This window comes from Trachemys scripta, chromosome 12 (assembly GCF_013100865.1).
Source record: "Trachemys scripta elegans isolate TJP31775 chromosome 12, CAS_Tse_1.0, whole genome shotgun sequence".
NCBI lineage: Eukaryota > Metazoa > Chordata > Testudines > Emydidae > Trachemys > Trachemys scripta.
In genome coordinates, this window is record NC_048309.1 from 10,823,797 (window position 1) to 10,846,365 (window position 22,569).

Genomic DNA, 22,569 nt, shown 5'->3' on the forward strand with positions numbered 1-22,569 from the left:
TGCAGGGGGTCAGACCAGATGATCATAATGGTCCCTTCTGACCTTAAAGTCTATGAGTCTATGAGGTATGGTCAACTCCTTCCAAAGTTCAGGGGAGTTGCGCACATACCCCCTTAAGTGCAGTCACAAAACACACACGCCTAAGACAAAACTTCTAACGGTTACAGAATAGCATCAATTCTCAATGTAAGGGCTCAGCTGTGTACTAGAGACCCTTCAATCACCTTCACCTGTATCTATACACTTTACATTTCTTACAGACGATAGCACCTGCCCTGAAAACGCAGACGCTGATGGGGATGGCACTAGCAGTATGGCAGTACTGGGGCAGTTCATTATGAATCAAAGTTATGTCAGTGCCCTGATTGCCATGATGGTAAGATATGGAGTTGATGGGACTCTTTTTTGTACCTTCGTGTCATTTTCTGGTTTCCAGTAGCCTTCCTAAAAAGTTTGTTATAGGGTGGAATACATTCATTGGTGTGGGGAGGAAAACGTTATATAGTGCCTCAAAACCTTGCAAGAAATGGATTCACTGCTTTTTTCTAGGGCAGTGGTTCCCAAATTTATTCTGCCGCTTGTGCAGGGAAAGCCCATGGTGGGCCCGGACGGTTTGTTTACCTGCCGTATCCGCAGGTCCGGCCGATCGTGGCTCCCACTGGCCGCGATTCGCTGCTCCAGGCCAATGGGAGCTGCTGGAAGTGGCAGCCAGTACGTCCCTCGACCCGCGCCGCTTCCAGCAGCTCCCATTGGCCTGGAGCAGAGAACTGCGGCCATTGGGAGCTGCGATGGGCCGAACCTGCGGACGTGGCAGGTAAATAGGCTGGGTTCTGCTACCAGGGCTTTCCCTGCACAAGCGGTGGAACAAGTTTGGGAACCACCATTCTAGGGCAAGACTTCATATTCTGCACTACTTTCATGAGGTCCAACAAATTCTGCATATATTGTGGAATGTGTTGTAGAATCAGGACTGGTGCATAGATTAGCACTGCCCATTGCAGAGTAAAATGTTAGCAAGGAGTGATACAGCAATGACTGGATTCTGATCTGCTACATAGTAAATCCAGAGCAAGTTCACTTTTAGAGCGAGCTCTGAGAATATTCTCCCCTTGCCATTGCAATGAAGAACACTAATAGAAAAAGCGTATCTGGTAATCAGAAATCCTATCTACTCTGATTTTGTAATGGGCAGCGCACTTTGGGCTATATTTTCAGCTAATCTCAAACTGGCCTACAGTTTTGTGTCTACTTTTGCACAGATGGGAGCATGTACCTGTGTTATGCATAGAGAACCTGCACCTGGGTGTAAATCAGGCTGTTGGTTGTCCAGCTGCTTGACAGAGGGACATGAAATAGAAATATGTTCACTGTTGTGGCTATAGGTGCATGTGCCAAAGTGGAGTGCAAACTTAAAGACTGAAGCTGGTAATACGGCTCTTGCTTTTCAGCTATCCCTGATTTTGGCTTCATTAAGATTTAAACAGCAGCATTCTTTCACTTAGACGCATCTGTTTGCAGGTTTGGAGCATCACCCACAACAGCTGGCTGACTTTTGTTCTGCTGATTTGGTCTTGTATCATTTGGATGGTTCGTGACCGGCGTCGTTATGCCATGCGTAGCTCTCCGTTCCTTGCCATCTATGGGAATATCCTGGTGGTCCTCAATTTCTTTGTAGGGTTCAATATTTCACAAGAAGAACTGTTTCCTGAAATTCCAACCTCCGTGCTCACTGACTTTGATTTAAAACCATACTCTTTGCCATGTGTGCACCTTGGTGTTAAGGTACGGACTTAGTGTTTTCTCATTTAATTGCAAGGCTAGTAACGCAGAGGACACTGGAAAGAACCAAGAAAATACATATTTATAAGTTGCACCTCCGTTTTGGGGAAAAAATTCGAGATCATGATCAGGGACCAAATGAGAAAGACTCACAGCCTGGACAGAGATAGTCACAAGAGATTTATCCAGTGTGGTCATCATGTACTTATCAAACCCAATTCATTTCTTTGAAAGAATGGCAATGAAAGCAGAGCCCTAATGAAGTTGGCTTAATTTGCTTGGACTTTTATGAGGCTTTGATTCAGCACAGTGTGCCTGGTTACCAAGAGATGGGTCGGAGCCACAAAATTTGGAACCAGATATATATCTGAAGTTGCTGAAAGGTTCAGGGTGTTTAGATGTGGGGTTTGGGTTCAGTGCATTATACAGATTGAGGCCAACTGCAAAATTCAGATCTGGGTCCACACTCTCCCAGAGTTTAGGGGTTTGAACCAGGCTCACGTCCAGCCAGTGGAGATGGGTTAATATTCAGTTGGTTAAAAATGGACTTTGTAAGAGAGGCCAAGAAGTGATGGCAAATAGTTAAGATCAAGTACGTGTAAGAGAAAACAGAGGTGAACCAGAATCCTTATGAATTAATAAATCTTCACAGGGAGGTTTTATTTTCTCATTATATACTTCACCTCAGGACTTGTGTAGTTTTTATACCAGAGTTGGGGAGGAAGAACATTTGGGCAGGTCCGGCTCCAGGGTTTTTGCCGCCCTAAGCAGGAAAAAAAAAAAAAATGCCGCAATCGCGATCAGCTGTACCGTTGCCGCTTCAGCCTTCGCTCCGAGAGGGAGTGAGGGACCCGCCACGGAATTGCCGCCGAAGAGCCGGACGTGCCGCCCCCCTCTGTTGGCCGCCCCAAGCACCTGCTTGCTGGGCTGGTGCCTGGAGCCGGCCCTGCATTTGGGATAGTGTCACACAAGCCACATTTTGCCTTCTGCCTAAGCCAAACTCATTAAGTTGGCAACAAATAAACCAACAATGTTTTCACTACAAAAGTTGGTTTGCAAAGGAGTATTCTCAGTTTGTACTGTAATAGTGCCTGGGAGCATCCCTACTGTGCGAGGCGCTGAACAACCACATAATAAAAGAGGTGTGGCCCCTAAGACCTTGCAACCTAGACTCTGCTCCTTAATTATAATTTAAACATATGGAAAATTTAAGCACCGGGCCAGCCTTTTTTTTCATTGTGCTACTATTTTTCCACCTCACTGGGACAGAGAATTAGGAATCCATATTCCTAGGGAGAGGAGTTGTTTGCATTTCTATGTGGGTTCTTTCCATGAAAAAGTAAGGCACAGATGTGGTTTAATTGCAGATCTTTTATGCATTCACGTTCTGGCTATTGCTAAGGCAGCATATGATCAAAAGACATATGGAGCAGAAGCAAGAAACTCTCACGGAAGTGACAGTGGGTGCGAATGGTAAGCAAACGTAACACTATATCATCAGACCACCCTGATACTCCATCTGCCTGTTGTGGTTCTTGCTCCCCATCACCCCATTGTTCCTATGAGTCACCATTATAGGGGTGACCAAATCTCTCGATGTATTAGGTCATTTAACAAGAACGCTTAAGGCCAGGAAGCCATTGCAATATTATTACTGTATTAGCAATATATGATATTGCTATATTATTTATTTGTCTTACTTTAGCATCTTTGCTTACTTTAGCCCAAGTCCTGCACCAGGACCCCACAGTGCTAGGTGCTGTACAAACACAGAACAAAAAGACGGTCCCTGCCCCAAAAATCTAAGTATATGACAGTTACAATCTAAGTCTGTGACATAGTTTAACATGGGACATTAAACACATTAGGATTGATATTTGCTAGCCTAGGAATGGGAAATGATAATAGAGGTATTAGAATGTTACAATAACCAAGCACATTCAAGTGTCACACCTGACAGATTTGCATTGCTCTTATTACAGAAAGGGAAATCCCGCACAATCCTCTGCTGGAAATCTTTGGCTCTCTGATTAAAGGAATGCTGGTTAAATACTGGATCTATTTCTGCGCTGCCATGTTTTTCATTGTCAGTTTCAATGGCAAAGTAGTGATCTACAAAATACTGTACATTATGCTCTTTCTGTTCTGTGTAGCTTTATATCAGGTAAGCAAACTGGAATTTAAAGTGCTCACCTCACACTCTCCACTTTGTTTCCTTCAGGGCAGATCCACAGCTGGTGCAAATTGTCATAGCTCAATTGACTTCAATGCAGCTATGACAATTTGCACCAGCTATAGATTTGCCCTTTTGTATCCTGCTTTGCCTATTGTATGGTTATCTTGATACAGCTGCTGGCCTATATTTTATCCTTAGTCTATGAAGCTTCTCATTTGCTATGGCTACCATTCAATTTGAATTGAAGTGACTGTCTCAGATAAAATAAGATATCCAAGCTGCTCATTTTGTTGGGAAACCTCTCTCTTTCTCTCTCTCTCTCTTTCTCACACTCTCTCTCTCTCTCTCTTTGTCAAATGTTCCAGACTCATCAATAGGAGTTCTCAGTTTGGCATTTTGGATAGGAGAGGGGATTTGACCTAGCTGTCAGTGGGCCGTCTTCAGTTTACTTAACAAACTGAGGTTCATCTAATCTGAGATTCATTTGGTTTCAGGTTCACTACGAGTGGTGGAGACGAATTCTGAAGTATTTTTGGCTCACTGTTGTCTCTTATTCAATGGTGGTCCTCATTGCTGTGTATGCCTACCAGTTTAAAACCATTTCTGGGTTTTTGCTCCTGACTTTGGGACTGTCAGAAGAGGGGTAAGGACTCTGATTATATTTTAAAGAAATGAAACAAAAGTATCCTCCTGGAAATCCTATTTCACTTGTTTTAGCTAGGAATCTATGTTATTATTTATATGTATCATGGCAGCACTTTGAGGCATCAACCCTAGATTAGGGCCCACTGTACTAGGTAGTATACAAACATACCAAGGAACAGTCCCTGCCCCAAAGACCTTACAGTCCAATAGACAAGACAGAGATTATAGACCAGACTGTGATATGCTCACTCACCCTGAATAATGCCCTATACCACAAGTAGTGCTATTGACATTAATGGACTTTTGCCAATGAGGATCTGACTCAGAATCTGCTCACTTGCATTAAGCATGATGATGACCATGATGGGGAAAAATGATAATTTGTTGGTTCATCCAAAAATTACTCACCCCAGGTAAGATGAGAAGAGGAATTTTTCAAGGCTGAAGGAATCATTGTCACAGTGTAGACTGGTTATTCAGGTACCCTTACTCCAAATGCCACCTTACTCCATAAGGATAGCTACTGATTTCAATGGAACTCAAAGTAAGTGTGAGTCACACAACATGAGTAAAGATATCAGTATCTGGCTCTTGGATCAATGTAGATCCACTATGTGTCCCCCACCACAACAGTTACATGAAGCCACGAAAATCTATTGCTAACAGTGGCTGGTTCTTAACTCTCCATCATCAGGTGTAGCTGCTGCCTTAGTTTCCCTTCAGGATCAGTACCTGATGGGTGTGAACATTTTAGCCATTTGGCCAAGCTTACAAGGCCACCCCTTGCAGGATATCCAAAGTCCCAAGTAAAGAACTGGGCAGCCTGGCCACAAGAGTTCACTATACACACTGCCTCCTCATCAAGTTTCTTCACCCAGGCATTTCCACCCTAGAGGCTGATGTACAAAGCCATAAACAAAGAAAAGAAGGCCCAAAATACACAGTCCCTGGGTGGATCCCTGGCTACTTGATCACTGGCTCCTTCAGCTGACGTGGGGAATGTGGGGCTTCCTTCCCCCCCCCCCCCCCCCAACAGGAAGACACAACACAGGTCACTTCACCCAGGAGAAGAAAACTCTAGGCAAAGCCCTAAATAAACTCCTTTGCCCAAGGTTTTCATCTTTACCCAGCCCCAAGACCTCTTTCTCGGATACCTTTGCTCACTTCTAGGTCTCTCCTAGAGAAATCCACCAGCAGCTACCACTCTTCTCAAAACCAGTCTGGGATGAGGGACAAAAGGGTTTATAAGCCAGGTCTTCTTTCCCAGCATGCCTTGCAGGCGCGTAGGCCTGTTTTTAAAGGGCTCATATAAGCTGTTGCACTGATCACCCTTTCAATCATCATTCCCACCCCATCACTCGTTTATAGCGCAATTAAATGACAACCTCCCCCCCTCACATCCTGTGAGCCCATCCCATCCCCATCGGCCTGATTCCAAAGCCTATGGAAAGATTCCCTTTGACTTCAGCAAGCTTTGGATTAGGGCCTAAATGCCTGTGAAGGTTAGTAAGTGTGTGCCTGGAATGTCAGTAAGTTTGGGCTGTGTTGTATTAGTTAATGATTGTAGCCACACTGAAGTGCATGGATGAAAGGATTACTACGGATCCAGTCCTACAAGGTGCTGAGTGCCTCCTCTGATTTCAGTGTGAGCTGAGGTACCTCAGCACTTCCCTTGATAAAGCCCAATAAATTCACAGCATTATTATGAAGTTAATAGTGCAGTGAGGGTGCGTTACCCTATTCCCCTTGTAGGGCTGTACAAGAGCTCCCAGTGGTTTCTGTATTTTCAATGATGTGGCTAAGGCAGCAGGATGTGGGATATAACCCAAACAAACCACAACGGGTGACTTGCTGAAATACAGACCCCAGGCTTGCTTGAGGGACTCATCAGCTTTTTTTCTTTTGGGAATTATCACTGATGTTAGATTGAGAATATTGTAGCCAGCTTTTCTGGAAAGACTCTGTACTTTGTTTAGTTAAATAGTTTGAGGGTTTTCATTGTAATTGTAGCCACATAGTGGTAGATTTTCTAAGATCAATGGAGTTGGCCTTGGATCTTTCCTGAGGTTAGAGAAAGAGAGAGCAGGAAGAAAATTTGGGAATAACGTTCTGTGCTTGAAAAAAAGACAATAGGGTTCTTTATGTAATCTCAAGATAACATTGAAAATAAAGGGGTGTATCTCTGTAAATGAAGTGTAGTCAGTAGCCCCTGCTATGACTTCAGAGTCCAGGGCAGAATTTAGGGAGACCATGACTGGTAGCACAAGGCTCCATCAATCATCTGGAATCTTGAGAGAACGATATGGTCTCTCTGCATCCAAAAAGCCTCAATGAAGAATCCCCTTGATGCTCATTAAAACTGAACTCAGTCTATTCTCTACGGTGAGGGACACTACAGTAGCTCCATATAACTAGCTACCTCACTATATTCTAGAGTAACCTTTTTCAGTATCCTTACTAGAAATTTGTCCCTTAGTTTATAAGGCTGACCTGTGAAAGGCTTTTTCCTTTTTACTTGACAGGTTAAAAGACCTGGGTCTTGACCAGTATGACACGGTAGAACTGTTTGCTAAGATTCTGCTTCCTTCCACTTTTCTCCTGGCCTGCATCCTTCAGCTTCGTTACTTTAGTGAGGATTTTCTGAAGATCACTGACCTGAGTAATATTCCCATCAAGCATGAATGTACTTCTGGCAGGTATGTGAACAGACCTGCACATTGGTAAACTGCAAAGCATGTCCCTACCGAAGAGTTATCAGCTGGAAAATGAGTCTTGAAAGTGCTTTACATTTTATATATTTACAAGAATTTGTATTGGTTTTCTGATGCACATGGAGGAACAAAGGCACTTTTATAGAGAAGTTTGGCCTGCAATGACAGCATGTCTAATCGGTGCATAAATTTATTATGGCTGCACATACAAAATGGCACCTCCAGAAACAAATACTTAATTGTGATAATTTGTCCTGCACTTACTCAGCTGGGGAAATTTCACGCACAAACTAGTCACATATATGCATGTGCAATTACTATGCCCTGCTTATTTGAAATCTGGTCTTTTAAACATAACAGGCCAAATTTTCAAAGCCAGGCAAAATGGTTGCGCTCATAAAGAGGTGTGCAAATAGTGCACCAGTAATCCCACTTTTGCATTCAAAAATTCCTCTTTCCATGCAAAATTGTGAGGCTTTCTGGGTGCATTGGTATGGAAACGTTGTGTTTTGGTTTGAAAATTTGCCTCAATATAAGAGTCAGAAAGAACAGAACAACATAACGTTTCCTTAATTTCCAAAATATTGGCAGGAAAGGATTTAAATTGCTTAATATTTACAAGGCATTTTAATGGAAATCTTATTACTTGTGGAAGTCCATGAATATGTTACTTTCCCTTAATGAATTGTAATGACTCCTATTATAGCTAAAACATTCCATTTTGATTTTGCTGGTTTTCTTTGGACAATATCTATTGTATTGGGTTTTTTCCCTGAACGGAGGGGATGGGGATAATACAAATATGCCAATATAGATGATCAATATATAAAGAGCCTGCTCCTGCTCCCACTGAAATCCCTGTTAGTTTTGTTATTGATTTCAATGGGAGCAACACTAATCCCATAAACTCATCTTCAGTAGAGGACACACTGAACCATTACCATGTAGCATGCAACATAGTAAATGTTCCTAATAGAGAAAGGGCCCAATTTTCAATCTTGGGTGCCTAAAACCCAAATCCTGCATTAGGCCATGCTGGCATGGAGCCCCATGCCCATGGAGGATTCCCATAAATGCAAAAAAGATCCTTGAAACACATGTGTTAGGTGCCTACGTGTTAGTTTGAGCACCCAGAAGCATAAATGCATCCCCTGATTTAGCAACCCAGCTTTGAAAATTGGACTCTGTATAATGCCGGAAATATTGGTCTGATCTTATTTTTGGAGGGTTTTTTGGAAAGGAAGGTACTAGCACTGAACCTCATTGTGATGCAGAAGATAATGTGGGAGGATGAGGCACATCCTGTCAGCCATGTGCTAAAGAGAACATATGTTGACTTTTCGCTGTATTTTCTCCCTAGTAAAAAGAAAACGGAAACTCAGGTGTATCTCCTGGCTGACATGTGAGTTCATTTAATTTCTTCACCCTTTTCCAAACATTTTCTTTTTAACTATATCCAACACCATTATTTTGATTGTACTTCGTTTTGCTGTAGGACAACACACAATGGAGCTCAGCAAGGATAGTAAAATATGTTACTGATGGAGAGGAGAAGGAGAAATAGGGAGCAGGTCACCAATAACTTTCCCATACATGTCCTGGACAACATTTTCTTTCCTGTATTGTAGGGTAGTATTCTGTGTGCAAGTTAGCTGCTTTCCTCACTCAAGGTGGATGCACTGTAGTTAGTGCAGTGTAGGTGCAAAACACTTGTTTAGTGTGTCAAATTCTCTCTCTCTAATGGTTCTCCCCGGCAAGGATAATCACTTGCTGCTTTCTGTTAGCTGCTTACTGATAGCTGGAGTGGTAGCTGCTGAAGGTGTTGGGTTTGATTCCTATTAATAACCAGGGATGCTGTATGAACATGGCCATATATCATTTGTGAATTGCTTTGGGCCTGTTGGGATGAAAGGCTCCATAAATCTGTAAGGGATTCATAGTAGTAGTTGTAGAAAACTAGACAGATACAATCCAATATTTGATGTTATATTTTTCCTGCTTTTAATTTTCAGGCTTAAAGAAAATATTTGGAAACTGCAAAACAGGTGAGAATGAAATGACATTGAGGAACGCATTTCTCTGTATGCTTCACTGGAGTCTACTCTGCTCTTGATGCCTGGATGACACATAGGCGTAACTCTGATTAGGAGTAAATGGATTTACTCATGTTACTTCTCCATGAATTTATAGTAGAACCAACTAGTATATTTTGTACTTAGAAATCTGACATTGGGAACACTTATTTCAGATATGCAGCACTGTCATAGCATGTCTAAGAAAATATTGGAGACAGATTTAAAAAAAAATGGATTTACATGAAATTTGTTTGCTTTAGTTTAGACCCCAGGCTCACAACACAGTCGTAGTCTTTACAAACATAATAGGGTGGAAAGAACAGGAGTACTTGTGGCACCTTAGAGACTAACAAATTTAATAGGGTGGGATTTTCAAACTCGCTCAGCTTTGGTCCAATTCTGCTCCTGTTAAATTCAGTGGGAGATCTACCACTGATTTTAATCAGAGCAGAGCCGGGCAAACCATGAGCTCATTTGAAAATCCCACCCATAAATTGTACATATATCACAGGTGTATACCTCCACTATACACCTGTGATATATAGTCTGTTCCCTTTCAGTCTAGTTGCAGGCAATTAAAAAATTGATCACAAACTGTGTAATATCAGAATATGTCTAACTCTCTTTAACACCACAAGGTAAAGGGATCAATGTCTAAGTTGTCTGGCATTAGCAACTTTCTTGTGTTCCCAACAGGCTGGCAGCCAATGAACTGCATGGTGAAAATCAAACCACCTCGGACAAGATAGAGAATACAACGGTGTATGAAACCATGGGAGCGGCTCAGCAGGAGAAATCAGGTGATGATATGTAGCTCCTTGCAGCACTGGTTGAATGATTTTTTTTTTTTTTACATGGAGCAAAGCCAATACTATGTAGTTTACAGAAGCTCCTCAACTTACGCAAGCGTTATGTTCCGGAACGCCTTGCATAAGTCAAATTTTGCATAAGTCAGGAACGTATCTCCGACAATTACGCAAAAAAAAAAAAAAGCTTACGGAACTTTTTCCGTACGTCCGGATTTCTGTAAATCAGGTTTGCGTAACCTGTGGAGCATCTGTATAGGCAAGTGCTTGAGTATTCCTATTCTAGGGGTTGATGTCAGGCACTGTAGGTGTATAGCAGTGGGAATCTGCCCAAAGGCTGACCATACTTGCAGTCCTTGTCCTCCCTAACCACAAGGGTGGTAGGAATCAATAATGATTAGTGAGTATGGAGATATAAAGCATGGTAGATATATAGTTTTTTTGGATCTACGCCCCAAATACAATTTTGCTTTGTTCTTTATTCCTAACCTGACTTTGCTCTAGCAGGAACTGTGAGGCCGTGGAATTCACAGCTTATTTCTTAAAGCTTAATTATGCCAATACAAAATAGTCACCAAAGCCGGAGGAAGGAATAGCACTCCATGTATGAGCTACTGTTGACCTCTTTAATCCCATATTTCTCCACCACAATACTGGCGCCCCTGAACTCTTCCGTCCTTCCTCTGATGTGGAGGATTAAGACATAGCTGACAAGTTATTTGACAAAGCAGTAAAAATAGCTAAGGATTTCTATTTCTCTGTCTTCGAAATCATCTCTAAAAGTTATTTTAAAGCACTAATCCAGCACTTTTCTTTTCTTAGTGGGAGAGCCTAATAAATGGTGCCTGGTCATCGACAAGTTGGCTTCTCTTCTCCTGCAGCTTTTGGAAAAGTTTCATAAAACTCAGGTGTTAGCCTGGAGAGTCCTAGAGCTGCACATCCTTAAAATTATCTCCACGTGGGTCATCTGGATCACTCTCCAGGAGGTTGGTGAATAGTATGAAGAACCTGAAAATATCATTCGTTTTCTGCAAACTCCTTTCCTGGTGCTACAAGAGACTCAGATCTCCTCCAAATCAGCAGCCAGGGCCAGTTATGTTCGTATTTTAGGCCAGTAACTGTAATTCTCTAAGTACATAGAAATGTATATTAGTGGGCGTTCCCGCTTCTAATGAGGTTTACACACTCTGCATGTTGTCCAAACTGAGCAGCTTCCTGGGGTTTTGTTTTATTGTTAAGTCAAGCAACCAAACAAACATAAACCTCACTCTAAACGATCTCTGCAAGCTGGCTTTGTTTAGGGTTTTCCATCCAACGCCTCTCCCCCATTCCCTAGTTTCCTCTGCTTTTTGAAAGGCTCTAAACACTTTTATATATTCTGGATGGACCTGGTTGAATCGACTTGCTGCTATAATTCCAATGCACCTTCATAAAGGGTTCATATATATGTAGAGTCCTAGAGTCTGCCAACCTGCTACAAGGTTAATGCACCAGCCTGCACACTGCCTCCAAGATCTCCTGGGGAGTGCAGCCAGCATGCCACCTTTAAAGAAGGTGTAGCATGAACTCTCATCTGACGACGAACAACTCTGCTAATTGCTTTGGTGGATGATGCAGAACCATGGCCTCACTTCAACCCTATTCTTCCCTGCCCTTTAGTTAAGCTGTGTAGTCCTTGAATTCAGGAGAGCACAGGGACTACTATTGTGCCTAGATGTGGGGCAGCATTGGACTTGTTTTAGAAATTTTATCATGATGTGATATGGCATAATAGAGCCTACTTGGTTTTCTTCTCAGTTTGCTAAGCAAAGTTTCCTTTCCTCCCTGCAGCCATCAGAACAAACCTTAGTTGAAACTTAGGTGGCTCATGTAATTCAGACCCAAGATTTCATAATTAAATACATGTGCAAATGGCTAGTTAGACAGGGCTTCACCAGAACCCAAATTGTTCCTGTTTGTTGCTGTTAAGATTCAGGTTTTCATAAATGTTTTTCATGAATCTATCTGCGCAAACTGTAGCTATCTAATTTTACAGAGCGAGGAAACTACATAACAGTGACCTAAATGTCACTTAGTCTCTTGCAAGGTAAAAAGTCATCCTTAAATATCAGGAAGAGAAAAATGTAAATAAAATCATTTCACTTACTACATTTATAATAGGTCCTTTCCTGATGGGCAGAAAAGACAAGATTTTCTAATCAGCAGCGTTACTTGCCATCCCAAACCATCAGGGCATATTTTTTCCTCAAATAATCTTTTGCTTTATCTAATAGTTTATCTGTTATTCTGTATTGTGTTGTTGCAAATACCACAAGCTGAACTCCTCAACCCACAAACACACCAGCAAAGAGGTAAGTTACAGTGAAACAACTCTGATTTTTTTTCCTGCAATGACTTTAGGTATCTTTGATGAATTACCCTTTCTTCGTCCTTTGGGTGTTTGCCCTGCCCTATCCCAAGCTCCGCCCTCATGCATCAAAGATCTGCACAATTTGGTCCTGTGTGATGGTTATCTGTAAAATGATGTACCAGCTGAAATTCGTCAGGCCGCATGACTACTCCTCAAACTGTATGCAGGTGAGTATTCTAGAGCACTCAGGTCCTGATTCTGCAAACACTCAGGATATATCTTGAGTGAGCAAAAGCGAACCTCCCAGCCTGGGTCGACAGACTCACTCTGGCCCTCTAAAAATAGCTGTATAGATAGTGCTTTGATGTTGCATCTCAGACTAGAGTTCGGGCTCTGAAGCCTAGGGAGGGGGGGGGATTCTTAGTGCATCACACTCAGCAAAGATCTGTGAACAGCCAGCAAGCAGCGTCCTTCCTCTGGAAATTTCCACTACATTCATCTGACGAAGTGGGTATTCACCCATGAAAGCTTATGCTCCAATATGTCTGTTAGTCTATAAGGTGCCACAGGACTCTTTGTCGCTTTTTATAGATCCAGACTAACACGGCTACCCCTCTGATATTTGAATAATGTGCAACTTCCACATCAAGACAAGATTTAACATAGACCTGGGAATGCAATTCTCTCAGCCAAAGCTTTCCCAAGAAGCTTTTGTAGGTTTGCATTTGATAAACACCAGTGCAATGTGAAAGGGAATGGAAAGTTTTGAAACTTGCTTGTTGAAAGATAGTAAAGAACGGGGGCTATTGCAGATAAACAGAGACCTTCCTTTTGTAGGCATAATTTATACCTACAGTTTTCACATCCGCAAAATTGGTGGGTTAAATTTTTCTGCTGGCAAAAGAATTAGGGTCTCAAATATTACAGCAGGATGGATAGCTACCTGATTTGTATTTGAGCTTCAAACTGATGGCAAATTGAGGCAAAAAGAAGTTATTTGCCCAGGGCCACACAAAAAGTAGCAGACCCAGGATTCATGAGTCCTGACTGAGGGCATGTCTACATGAATATTTCATGTGTGGCAACCTGGGATGTAAATCTACTGTGCTCCAATGTGCCATGCACAGACGGCGCATGTGGAACCTGCTGCATATTAAACATACCCTATTTCAGTACCAGGTCAAAGTACTCTAGGGAACTTGATTTCCTTTACTCAATTACTTCTCTCTCATGTTACTTATTGGGCACAAAGAGATGAATTAAAATTAAAAGATGGCTATGCGTATAGGAGTGTTGCCAAGCAAGAAATATACCAAGCACTCTTGAGTGAAATTTCTGGCATAGAAAATCATCAATGCCTACCACGAAAACTAAATTAGATTGCATCTGTTCTATTTGTGTGCACATTACATTCTGGATATAAATTGGTAGAAATAAAAAAAACTTTAAACACAGTAGGGAGCTACTAGGACTTGCGCTTACCCCTATTATTGAAGGAGTTAGTTTCTGAGAGTGTATTTCAGACAAACATGCTTCATTCCATAGGGGCTGTACCAGAACAGAACCTACTATCATGACAGCCTGGATGAGCTGTTGCAGAAATCAGTGTTGTACGTTGCTCCTGTTGATCCCGCCGATTGGTGTGGAGGGTTACGGAAGTGCGGTGACAATGTTTTACCCTGCCTGAAGGTAGGATTCTTATTGTGCTGTCTTCTGACACTATTACTAAATAGAGTAACAGGGGTAGTCAGCAGCTTCGCTCAGCACAAACCCTCTGCTGATATGTCAGATTTTGACATGAACAAGCAGGAAGAGGGAGGGACACGGGAATTTGAAAATTTCTTCTTAATTAGATCTTAATGAGAAGATGTGATTAAAAAACGGTGACAGGGTAAATGGAAGAGAGAGAAGATCTACCAAAGAAAATGAGAAGGTTTTCTCAGCCATTCTTCTGTACTTGGTTTTCTTCTCATTCTGCTTCAGCAGCTTATGAGACATCAGTAAACATTCTCCATACCGTCAAGAGTCATTATTGTTTGTCTCAAGGAACATTTTATCCCTTGAAATTGCCACTGGTCTGAATCCAGTATAGCTACTACTCCAGTATTATGGGAGACAAGTCCATGGGAGAATCTTTCCCAAGTCACCGGGTTGCAGTGTTCCAGGAGAGAAAAGAAGCATTTATCATCCATTTCTCATAGCTTTATTATTCTCATGAGACATTTTTATAGTGCTGTAACTGTACATGGCACTTCACAGAACATAGCAAAGGCAGAGCCCTTTGCATCCAATGAAACAGACAAGACACAGCTCAGAACAACAGTTTAGTTGTAAGCTTCATTTGTCCTGCCGTTTGCCTTTCTCAGTGCGGGTTGTTCAATATTGCATTAAGAATGCCATTAATATCTGGTGCCATTTCATTCTGCCCTTGCAGAACCATCTCACCATCTTGGCATTAATGGTAATAGAAGTGACTGTGTATCACCACCAGCTCTTTTACCGGACTCAAAACCAGCTGATGCCACCTGTTACAGGGATCATTTTTGATACCATCACCCGAGAGCACCTGGATGATGGGTTACTCAACTGCATCAAATACTTTATCAACTATGGTTTCTACAAGTTTGGACTAGAGGTGAGCAAATATCGGGAGAGAACAATCCTCTTTGGACTTGGTCCCCAGTAATAGCTCACTGAGGCATTAAGAAGCCTGTGGAAAACACACACAAACAGAGAATCTAAATTCCCTTCTGGTATAAACAAGCACAACTCCATTGACTCCCCCTAGAAAATGTGTTCCCATGCAGATATGGGCAGCAATGATCAGTGAGATCAGATTTGCACAGATGCAGAGCTCTTAGGGGTTGATTCATTTCCCTGGTTGGAGCGGGTTGCAGTTTGAAGCCTCCCCTGCCCAGGCCGCCACACCGGAGAGCAGATGACAGTATCAGGGATTCAGTTTGGGGAGGGCAGCTTTAAAATCCAGGCTGCCTGCCACTTATGGCCTGGTCTTTGTGGGCTTATCATGCTCCCTTTCGGGGTGGCAGCGGCGGGCTCTTGTGCCCTGGTGGAGTGCCGTGCTCCCTCTCCCAGAGGATAAGGAGGGGGAAGTTCAGCAGAAAGTTTTTATCACTGCCATAAGCAGGTCCTTTTTTTGCCTGCTGCTGATGGTTTTCACTGTAGCATGAGGTAAATGCATTGTTTTGTGGGTACGTCCCCTTCCCCAGCCTTTGACAATCTGGCCCTTGTAGTCAGAGTCATTCTCTTCACTACATGAGCTTCTCTCAGTGTTTCCCGTCATAGCATTGGTTCAGGGGAAGTCACCTTTGTGGAAGGAAAGGCAGAATTTTCCTCTTCGTATTTTATTCCCTAGTGACCAACTCTCCTTTCTTTAATCTATTAACTTTGACTATGGCCTTGTCTACATGGGAAAGTTTTACCAGTACAGTTAAACCGCTATAGTTATATGTGTATAACTCTCATGTAAACACTCTTATTCTGGAATGAGCACCTTTTGCAGATTAGTTTAAACTCCTTCTCAAGCGATGTAAGAAACTGAAAAAAGCCTCTTATCCCAGAGTAAGAGTGTCCACATGGCTATACTGCTAAAATTATATTGGTTTAAATTCACATCTTAGCGGATACCAGTACGACTTTCCCACACAGCCAAGAGCTAACGCTCCCCGCAGTGGTGACCTTTGAAAAATTAAGTGGTCAGGAGGGCTTTCCGAGCAACCCTGGGCTTTGACGGACAGCGTCGCCACCCGGCTCACCGGAACATTCCATTCTTTCAGGTGTGTCTCATCATGGCGGTGAATGTCATTAAGCAGCGTATGGATTTCTATGCCCTTCTCCACGGCTGCTGGCTGATCTACCTGCTGCACCGCCGCCGAAGGAAAGCAGTGGCTGAGGTCTGGCTGAGATACTGCTCTTTCCTTGCCGGTGTCATGACCTTTCAGTATTTGCTATGCATTGGCTTCCCTCCTGCTTTCTGCAAAGGTAAATGCAACCCAGTGCCTTGTCTGAGTGGGGGTTTGAGTGAACACATAGAAAAGCCCCCAGCAGTCACTGATAACCTGGAAGAGGACTGGCCAAAACATGACCGGTGAGTTCTGTTGAGCTGTATCCCATCCAGCTCTGCAAGGAGAAGAGAACATACAGGGACACCGAAAGGGGAAAGTCCCTGGTGATGGTGTGTAAGCTAGTGGGGACGTTCTACCAACCCGGGAATGGAAATAACACTCCAAGCCTCAGTCCTCTAAAGTCCTTTCCTCAGGGCTTGTTTATTATCTGCCCCCAAAACAACAGCAAATCAACTGAAAACCACTGGGCAATAATCCCTGGAGGCTACCGCCCGCTCGGAGGGGAGACCCATCCTTTCCTCTTAGTTCTCTTGTGGTCCAGCTTACCTTTTCTTTTAGGCTCCACCACAAGCATCCAGTGACCAGACTTGTTAAACCTATGTAAGCTGAAGCACCTTTACCTGGTCAGATGACCCCAAAAAACTTACCCAAACATTGTATTAGTATTACGATGATTATTAATACATCCCTGTAAAATTGTGTCTCTTGTCTGTAGTTTTTCTCTCTCGCTTTTTTCCTCTCTATGATTTTTCCCTTCAAAAGGCTACAGTCACATTAGGATGACTGGCTTGGTTTCACCTCCTAGCATAGGTGACACCCCATGTGCTCTCCCTGCACTATGAGAATCAGAAGAGCCAAGTCATTCCATGATTCCAGAGACACCAGGTACAGCCAAGGAACTGGAGGGGAGGGGGCAGCCAGGAAACGGCAGAGAAACAGATGAGGTGAGGTATTTCAGGAGGACCAAATAGCTGTAAATCACTGGCTGGGTTTAGCTGGCTCTGAGCTACAACAAGCATAGGTCAGAGAACACACTGGAATAGACCAGGACAATTCCATCTCTATTCAATCCCAAGCCCAATTGCTATGTGGTAAACTACATGCCAGGAATAACACTACAAAGATTTTAGGTTCTGGTGCAGCTCCCATTAAAGTCAGTTGAAAGATTCTCTCACGGGATGCATTACTCACCGCCAGGCTGGCGCCTCCTCATGATCATTCTGGGGATTAGCTCGAGGCTGATCCAGCCTGTCCACAGCTTGCACACCATCACTCCATCCCTGCTTCCACCTACAACCGCTCCCTCAGCTGCCAGAACTCCAGCATCTTCTTCATGGCTCAGCCCTTTGGCCACGTCACTATCCATGTTCCCCCCTTCCGGGGGTTAGTGTCTCAGTTCAATAATCATGCCACTTCCCCAGTGGCGACTGGGGGGAACCCGGGCCCACCCACTACTCCGGGTCCCAGCCCAAGGACCCTGTATATAGCAGCTTCCTGCAGCACCTCTAGTTCTTCTAATCGCTGTTACGATCCCCTGGACCACTTCTCCATGGCCCCAGCATCTTCTTTGCCCTTACTGCAGGGCACTCAGCTGTTCAGTCCCTGTAGCCAATCAGGAGCTGTCTCTTGCTCCCTCAGTTCCCTGCCAGCAACTGACCTGTCCGTGGTGCTGGCTTTCTTTCAGCCTGTTAGGGACACAGTCCTCATCCTTTGGGCTCCCAGCAGAAACTGACCTTTATTCTGCCCTGCAGCTCCTTTTATGTGACCCTGCTGGGCCCTGATTGGCTGTTCCTTGCAGTCTCTCTCCTATTGACTGTGCCCCATGCAGTCTCTCTAGGCCTCTTTTAACTCTTTACATGCCGGTGTGGGGTGGATGCCCTGTCACAGACTCCCACTGACTTCTTCAGAGGGTTGATTCAACTCACACTGGAGAACTCACGGCATCAACACTAGTTGTTTCAGCACTGACGAGAGCTCGCTTTTATTGGTAGCAATAGTGCCAACCCTGTGCTATCAGGAGGATGGGCTGTTATCCAGACATGTGCCATTTCCCTTGAGAAATGCCGGTGCGCTTCAACTCGAACATTTCTAGCCTGTAAACTCAGAAATTAGCTTAAAATGTTTTGTGTGATGAAAAGAACCCCTTTGCCAACAGATTATCCATGGAGAACCTCTCGCTGGACAATCCATTCCAATCTGATTAAGTGGCTCTATCTGCCTGATTTTGCCAAGAAACCTGATGCCAGTTTTCTCCTGTGTAAGTATCAATCATCCAGGGCAGCATTTTACTGTCTGAAATTCCTACTGCTAACTACTAATCATGGTCACCATAATATTAAACATAATCAGAATAGTCTTGTCTGAAGCTGCTAAGACGCTGTTTTCCTGTCTCCTCCCAGATGACTTCCTGCTTCTGCTTTTTGCCTCCCTGCAATGGCAGGTATTCAAAGATGAGAATAAGGCTTGTGTGCGAATAGAGGCAGGAGATAATGTGGAGATCAGCTGTGAATTAGACCCAGCTGCTCTCAGCCAGTACAGCCCTGTGCCAAACTTTATCCACTGCAGGTAGGAACCAGCAAGATTTGCTTTGGCTAAGTATAGCAGGTGGAAACATGGAATCTGGATTTTGAAGGTGTTTGGATGTAAGATTTTAGCAGGCCTTTAAGAGAAGTAGAGGGCAGCTGTGCAGTTTGGATCTGGAACCAGGTTTGTGCTCAGAGTCCCCATCCAATCCAAAGTTTGTGGGTGTTTGGAGGTGGGGCTCATCTTTAGATACAAACCCTTTAATAATTAATCGATTTCAAAGCCAGAAGGGACCACTAGATCACCCAGTCTGGCTTTCTGTGCAACCCAGGGCAGAGAATTTCACCCACTTACCCGTCTTCAGCCCAGTGACTGGTGTTTGATTAAATCATAGCTTCAAAATGGGCATCCAGTCTTTATCTGAAGACATCAAGAGATGGGGAATCCATCACTTCTTTAGGTAGCTTGTTCCAACAGTTCATCACCATCACCCTTAAAAATTATAAGCTAACCCACATGCTGCTAAACTCTATCACTCTGTTGGAATTCACTATGTCTTATATAGTACAGTAACTGGCCTTTAGTATCCTCAATGCATCCAAATAAAATGTCATTTCATTACAAGGAGGAATAATATCAGAGAATGGACTGCTATAATATCCTAGGATAAAGATCAAAATAGATTTACAGTTAACTTTATCAGCTCATTAGCAAAAGATCTTGAGTGGGTCTATGCAAAGTTCATACTGCATGGAAAATTTTTGCAAGTGGCATCTTTTCTCTTCTCTGTATGAACCAGCAACCTATTGATGAACCACTTTAATTTTTAGTGTAATAGGCAGATAAAATAACTGCTTGCAAAAGGAGTGGGCAAGCCTGTAATCTCAGTTCACCTGGCGGAACTTCTACCTAGGGAACACAAAGTTCACTGATCTAGTCTCGACTGAGCTGGTGTATAATGGGTAGGTGCAATGGGGTGCTGCCATAAGTCCAGGGGCACTGCTGGTTTAAATATTTAAGTGCATGGCCACCAGTTGGCAGACACAAGAGTCACCCTGATACTGTTCTGACACTTCATTTCCACTCCCGCAGGTCCTATTTGGATATGGCTAAAGTGGTTGTGTTCGGCTATCACTTCTGGTTTGTGCTCTGCCTGATTTTTATCACTGGGACAACTCAAATCAACATATTCTGTCTGGGCTATCTGATGGCCTGTTTCTACTTTATGATCTTTGGAAGCAATCTCCTTCTAAAGCCGGTCAAGAATATTCTCAGATTGTGGGACTATTTGATTGCGTACACTGCCTTAGTTATAGTGATGAAGAATCTACTGGCTGTATGTATTGTCTTTCACAGAATTAGGGAAATATCTGCCCTCTTGTTGTTTTTTATATTACAGTAGGACCTAGAGTCACCAGCCGAGATCTGGGACCCAGTGGGCTAGGGAATTTACATATGTGTGGTGAAAAATGTCCCTGCCCCAAGAGCTTACTATCTAAGGCCCTGATCCTACAATGACCTCTTCATGGGCAGATCCTTGAAGTCAGTGAGGTTCTTGACAGACAAAAGGTAGAAGAAAGGGAAGTATTACTGTCCCCACTTTTCAGATGGGGCGACTGAGGGACACAGGTTTCATGTGACTTTCCCAAGGTCACACAGGTAGTGTGTGGCAGAGTGGCGAACATCACACAGAACTCATGAGTCCCAGTCCAGTGCTTGAACCTCACGACCATCCATCCTCTCTATTTCCACCGCTAAGTCATAGCCTGCTGGTGGTGGAATCAGTGGGCTTCTGCTGTGTGTGGGGACAGCAGGATGTGGAGAGCATGGTAAAGGGGGCCCACACTTTCTGTAACTGCAGAGCTGTGGGTGAGGTTGGTTTCAGGCGCTGTAGTGTGCAGGAGGAGGTGAGTTTCAGGGCAAGACTGGGGAGTTACAAGGGCATGACCAGGACCTCTGCAATGAAGTGGCTTCACTGGCTAACGCCTTTCTCTCCATATGTGAAGGGGTGGGGACACAGCCGCTATGAAGGCTAATGAGTCCTGAGGCCACACAGCGGCTCTGTTACTGCCCTATGGCCTCTGGGGCAGGATTCTACCACCCATTTGTGGAACTCCCCTGGGCACAGTCCACCTACGCTCTCTGTGACAGTGACTGGAATATGGCCCGGTTTGATTTTTCCAGTTCAGTTGATTTAAGCCCTTCTATAGTATGATAAATGTTACATAATAAAATTATGACATTTCCAAAAAATAATCTGGCTCTATATCTCTTTCCCCTAGAGGGTGGGGAAGCATTCACAGCTGTGGTCTGTGCTGGAGCTGGTCTGTGGATGAAAGGAAGACGTCTTTCTCCAGGCTGCTCATGCAGCACCTTTAATGAAAACTAAATTCACTGAAAAAGTAAAAAAAAAAAAAAAAAGAGTTTTCAGAAATAGCTTCCGGCTCATGAAAATCAATCAGTCCATCCATTAGAGAGGTGTGGCCTGGCTCGGCCCCAGCTTTCCACCTGCGTGCCCTCCCAAGAGCAAACAGAGAGCAAAGCACTTTTCCGCAATTACGGGCCTTTCCTGCATGCTGCCTGTCTTCTCTGTTTCTTAGGCATGGAAAGTGGGATATCCGAGAATCCTCTTCTCTAGCTAATTCAGGAACGGCAGCTAGAAAGGCTCATTAAACTGACCCATCAGACTAGTTTGGATGAAAACAGCAAGTGCCGTTAGAGCTTAGATAAATGAATACAAAGGAACAGAATGATGCTGTGCCTTTTCACTGTCTCCTTTTTGATTGTAGATTGGAGCGTGTGCCTATCTTGATAAGTTACTGAGAAACCATTGCTGGCTAATACAGACCTTTGGCATGTTCTGTACTATACCGGGGTATGACTTGGGTAAGTAGCAAATAATGAACCGGCAGAGAGGACGTACCATGTGACTGTAATTTCAGGAAAACATTTTCTTACTGAAGCAAAAGTCTAGTCCACTTTTTCTACAAAGCCAATAAAACATTATCACTAGCAGTGCAAGCAGAGACCTGTTTAATGAAGTGGAGGCCACAACTGTGTATGGCATGTAACAATTCCGTGTGGAAACCTACCAATGGCCCAGCTAGTGTGGGAAACAGACAGAAGCAAGTGCTAGATGCTCCAGAGAAATGTAGAAAGCCACCATAGCGCACCCTAGTCATTCCAACGGGTTATTCCATGTGGGCTGTGTTTCTGTAAGAGAGACGTGACCACAAAAGAGCCCAGCAGCCCCTAGTGGAATTGTATAATGGCTTACCTAGGGTCTGGTCCAAAGGCCATCGAAGCCAATGAGAGTCTTTTCATTGACTTCACTGGGCTTTGGATCAGACCATAGGGAATGAAAACAGGAGCTGAACCTGTAGCAGTAGCATAGCTAGGCGAGAAGCGGGGCAGCGAGCACAAGTGGCGCCTTTTTAATTTTACTCACCCGGGAGCGAAAAAATAAAAAGGCGCCACCCGCTGCGGTGCTTTTACTGACGGGGCGGCGCGCCGGGTCTTCGGCGACGGGCCCTTCACTCGCTCCGGGTCTTCGGCGGTACTTCGGCGGCGGGACCTTCACTCGCTCCGCGGGTCTTGGGCGGCATTTCGGCGATGAAGCTTCAGTGCCGCAGAAGACACCC

At 43.8% G+C, this 22,569-nt stretch overlaps 1 protein-coding gene across 1 annotated transcript in view; it reads left to right on the forward strand.

Moving 5' to 3' along the window:
- The window catches only part of LOC117885992 (piezo-type mechanosensitive ion channel component 2-like), a 59,446-nt gene that overhangs the window by 5,230 nt on the left and 31,647 nt on the right, over nt 1–22,569 (forward strand). Inside the window, exons 7-24 of the mRNA XM_034787599.1 lie at nt 261–376; nt 1,519–1,782; nt 3,147–3,252; nt 3,762–3,943; nt 4,450–4,598; nt 7,123–7,296; nt 8,672–8,713; nt 9,324–9,356; nt 10,083–10,186; nt 11,015–11,178; nt 12,593–12,769; nt 14,100–14,231; nt 14,977–15,177; nt 16,337–16,541; nt 18,561–18,662; nt 18,805–18,970; nt 20,021–20,264; nt 21,718–21,814. Coding sequence (XP_034643490.1) covers nt 261–376; nt 1,519–1,782; nt 3,147–3,252; nt 3,762–3,943; nt 4,450–4,598; nt 7,123–7,296; nt 8,672–8,713; nt 9,324–9,356; nt 10,083–10,186; nt 11,015–11,178; nt 12,593–12,769; nt 14,100–14,231; nt 14,977–15,177; nt 16,337–16,541; nt 18,561–18,662; nt 18,805–18,970; nt 20,021–20,264; nt 21,718–21,814 — 2,658 coding nt within the window. The remainder of the gene's footprint in view (nt 1–260; nt 377–1,518; nt 1,783–3,146; nt 3,253–3,761; nt 3,944–4,449; nt 4,599–7,122; nt 7,297–8,671; nt 8,714–9,323; nt 9,357–10,082; nt 10,187–11,014; nt 11,179–12,592; nt 12,770–14,099; nt 14,232–14,976; nt 15,178–16,336; nt 16,542–18,560; nt 18,663–18,804; nt 18,971–20,020; nt 20,265–21,717; nt 21,815–22,569) is intronic.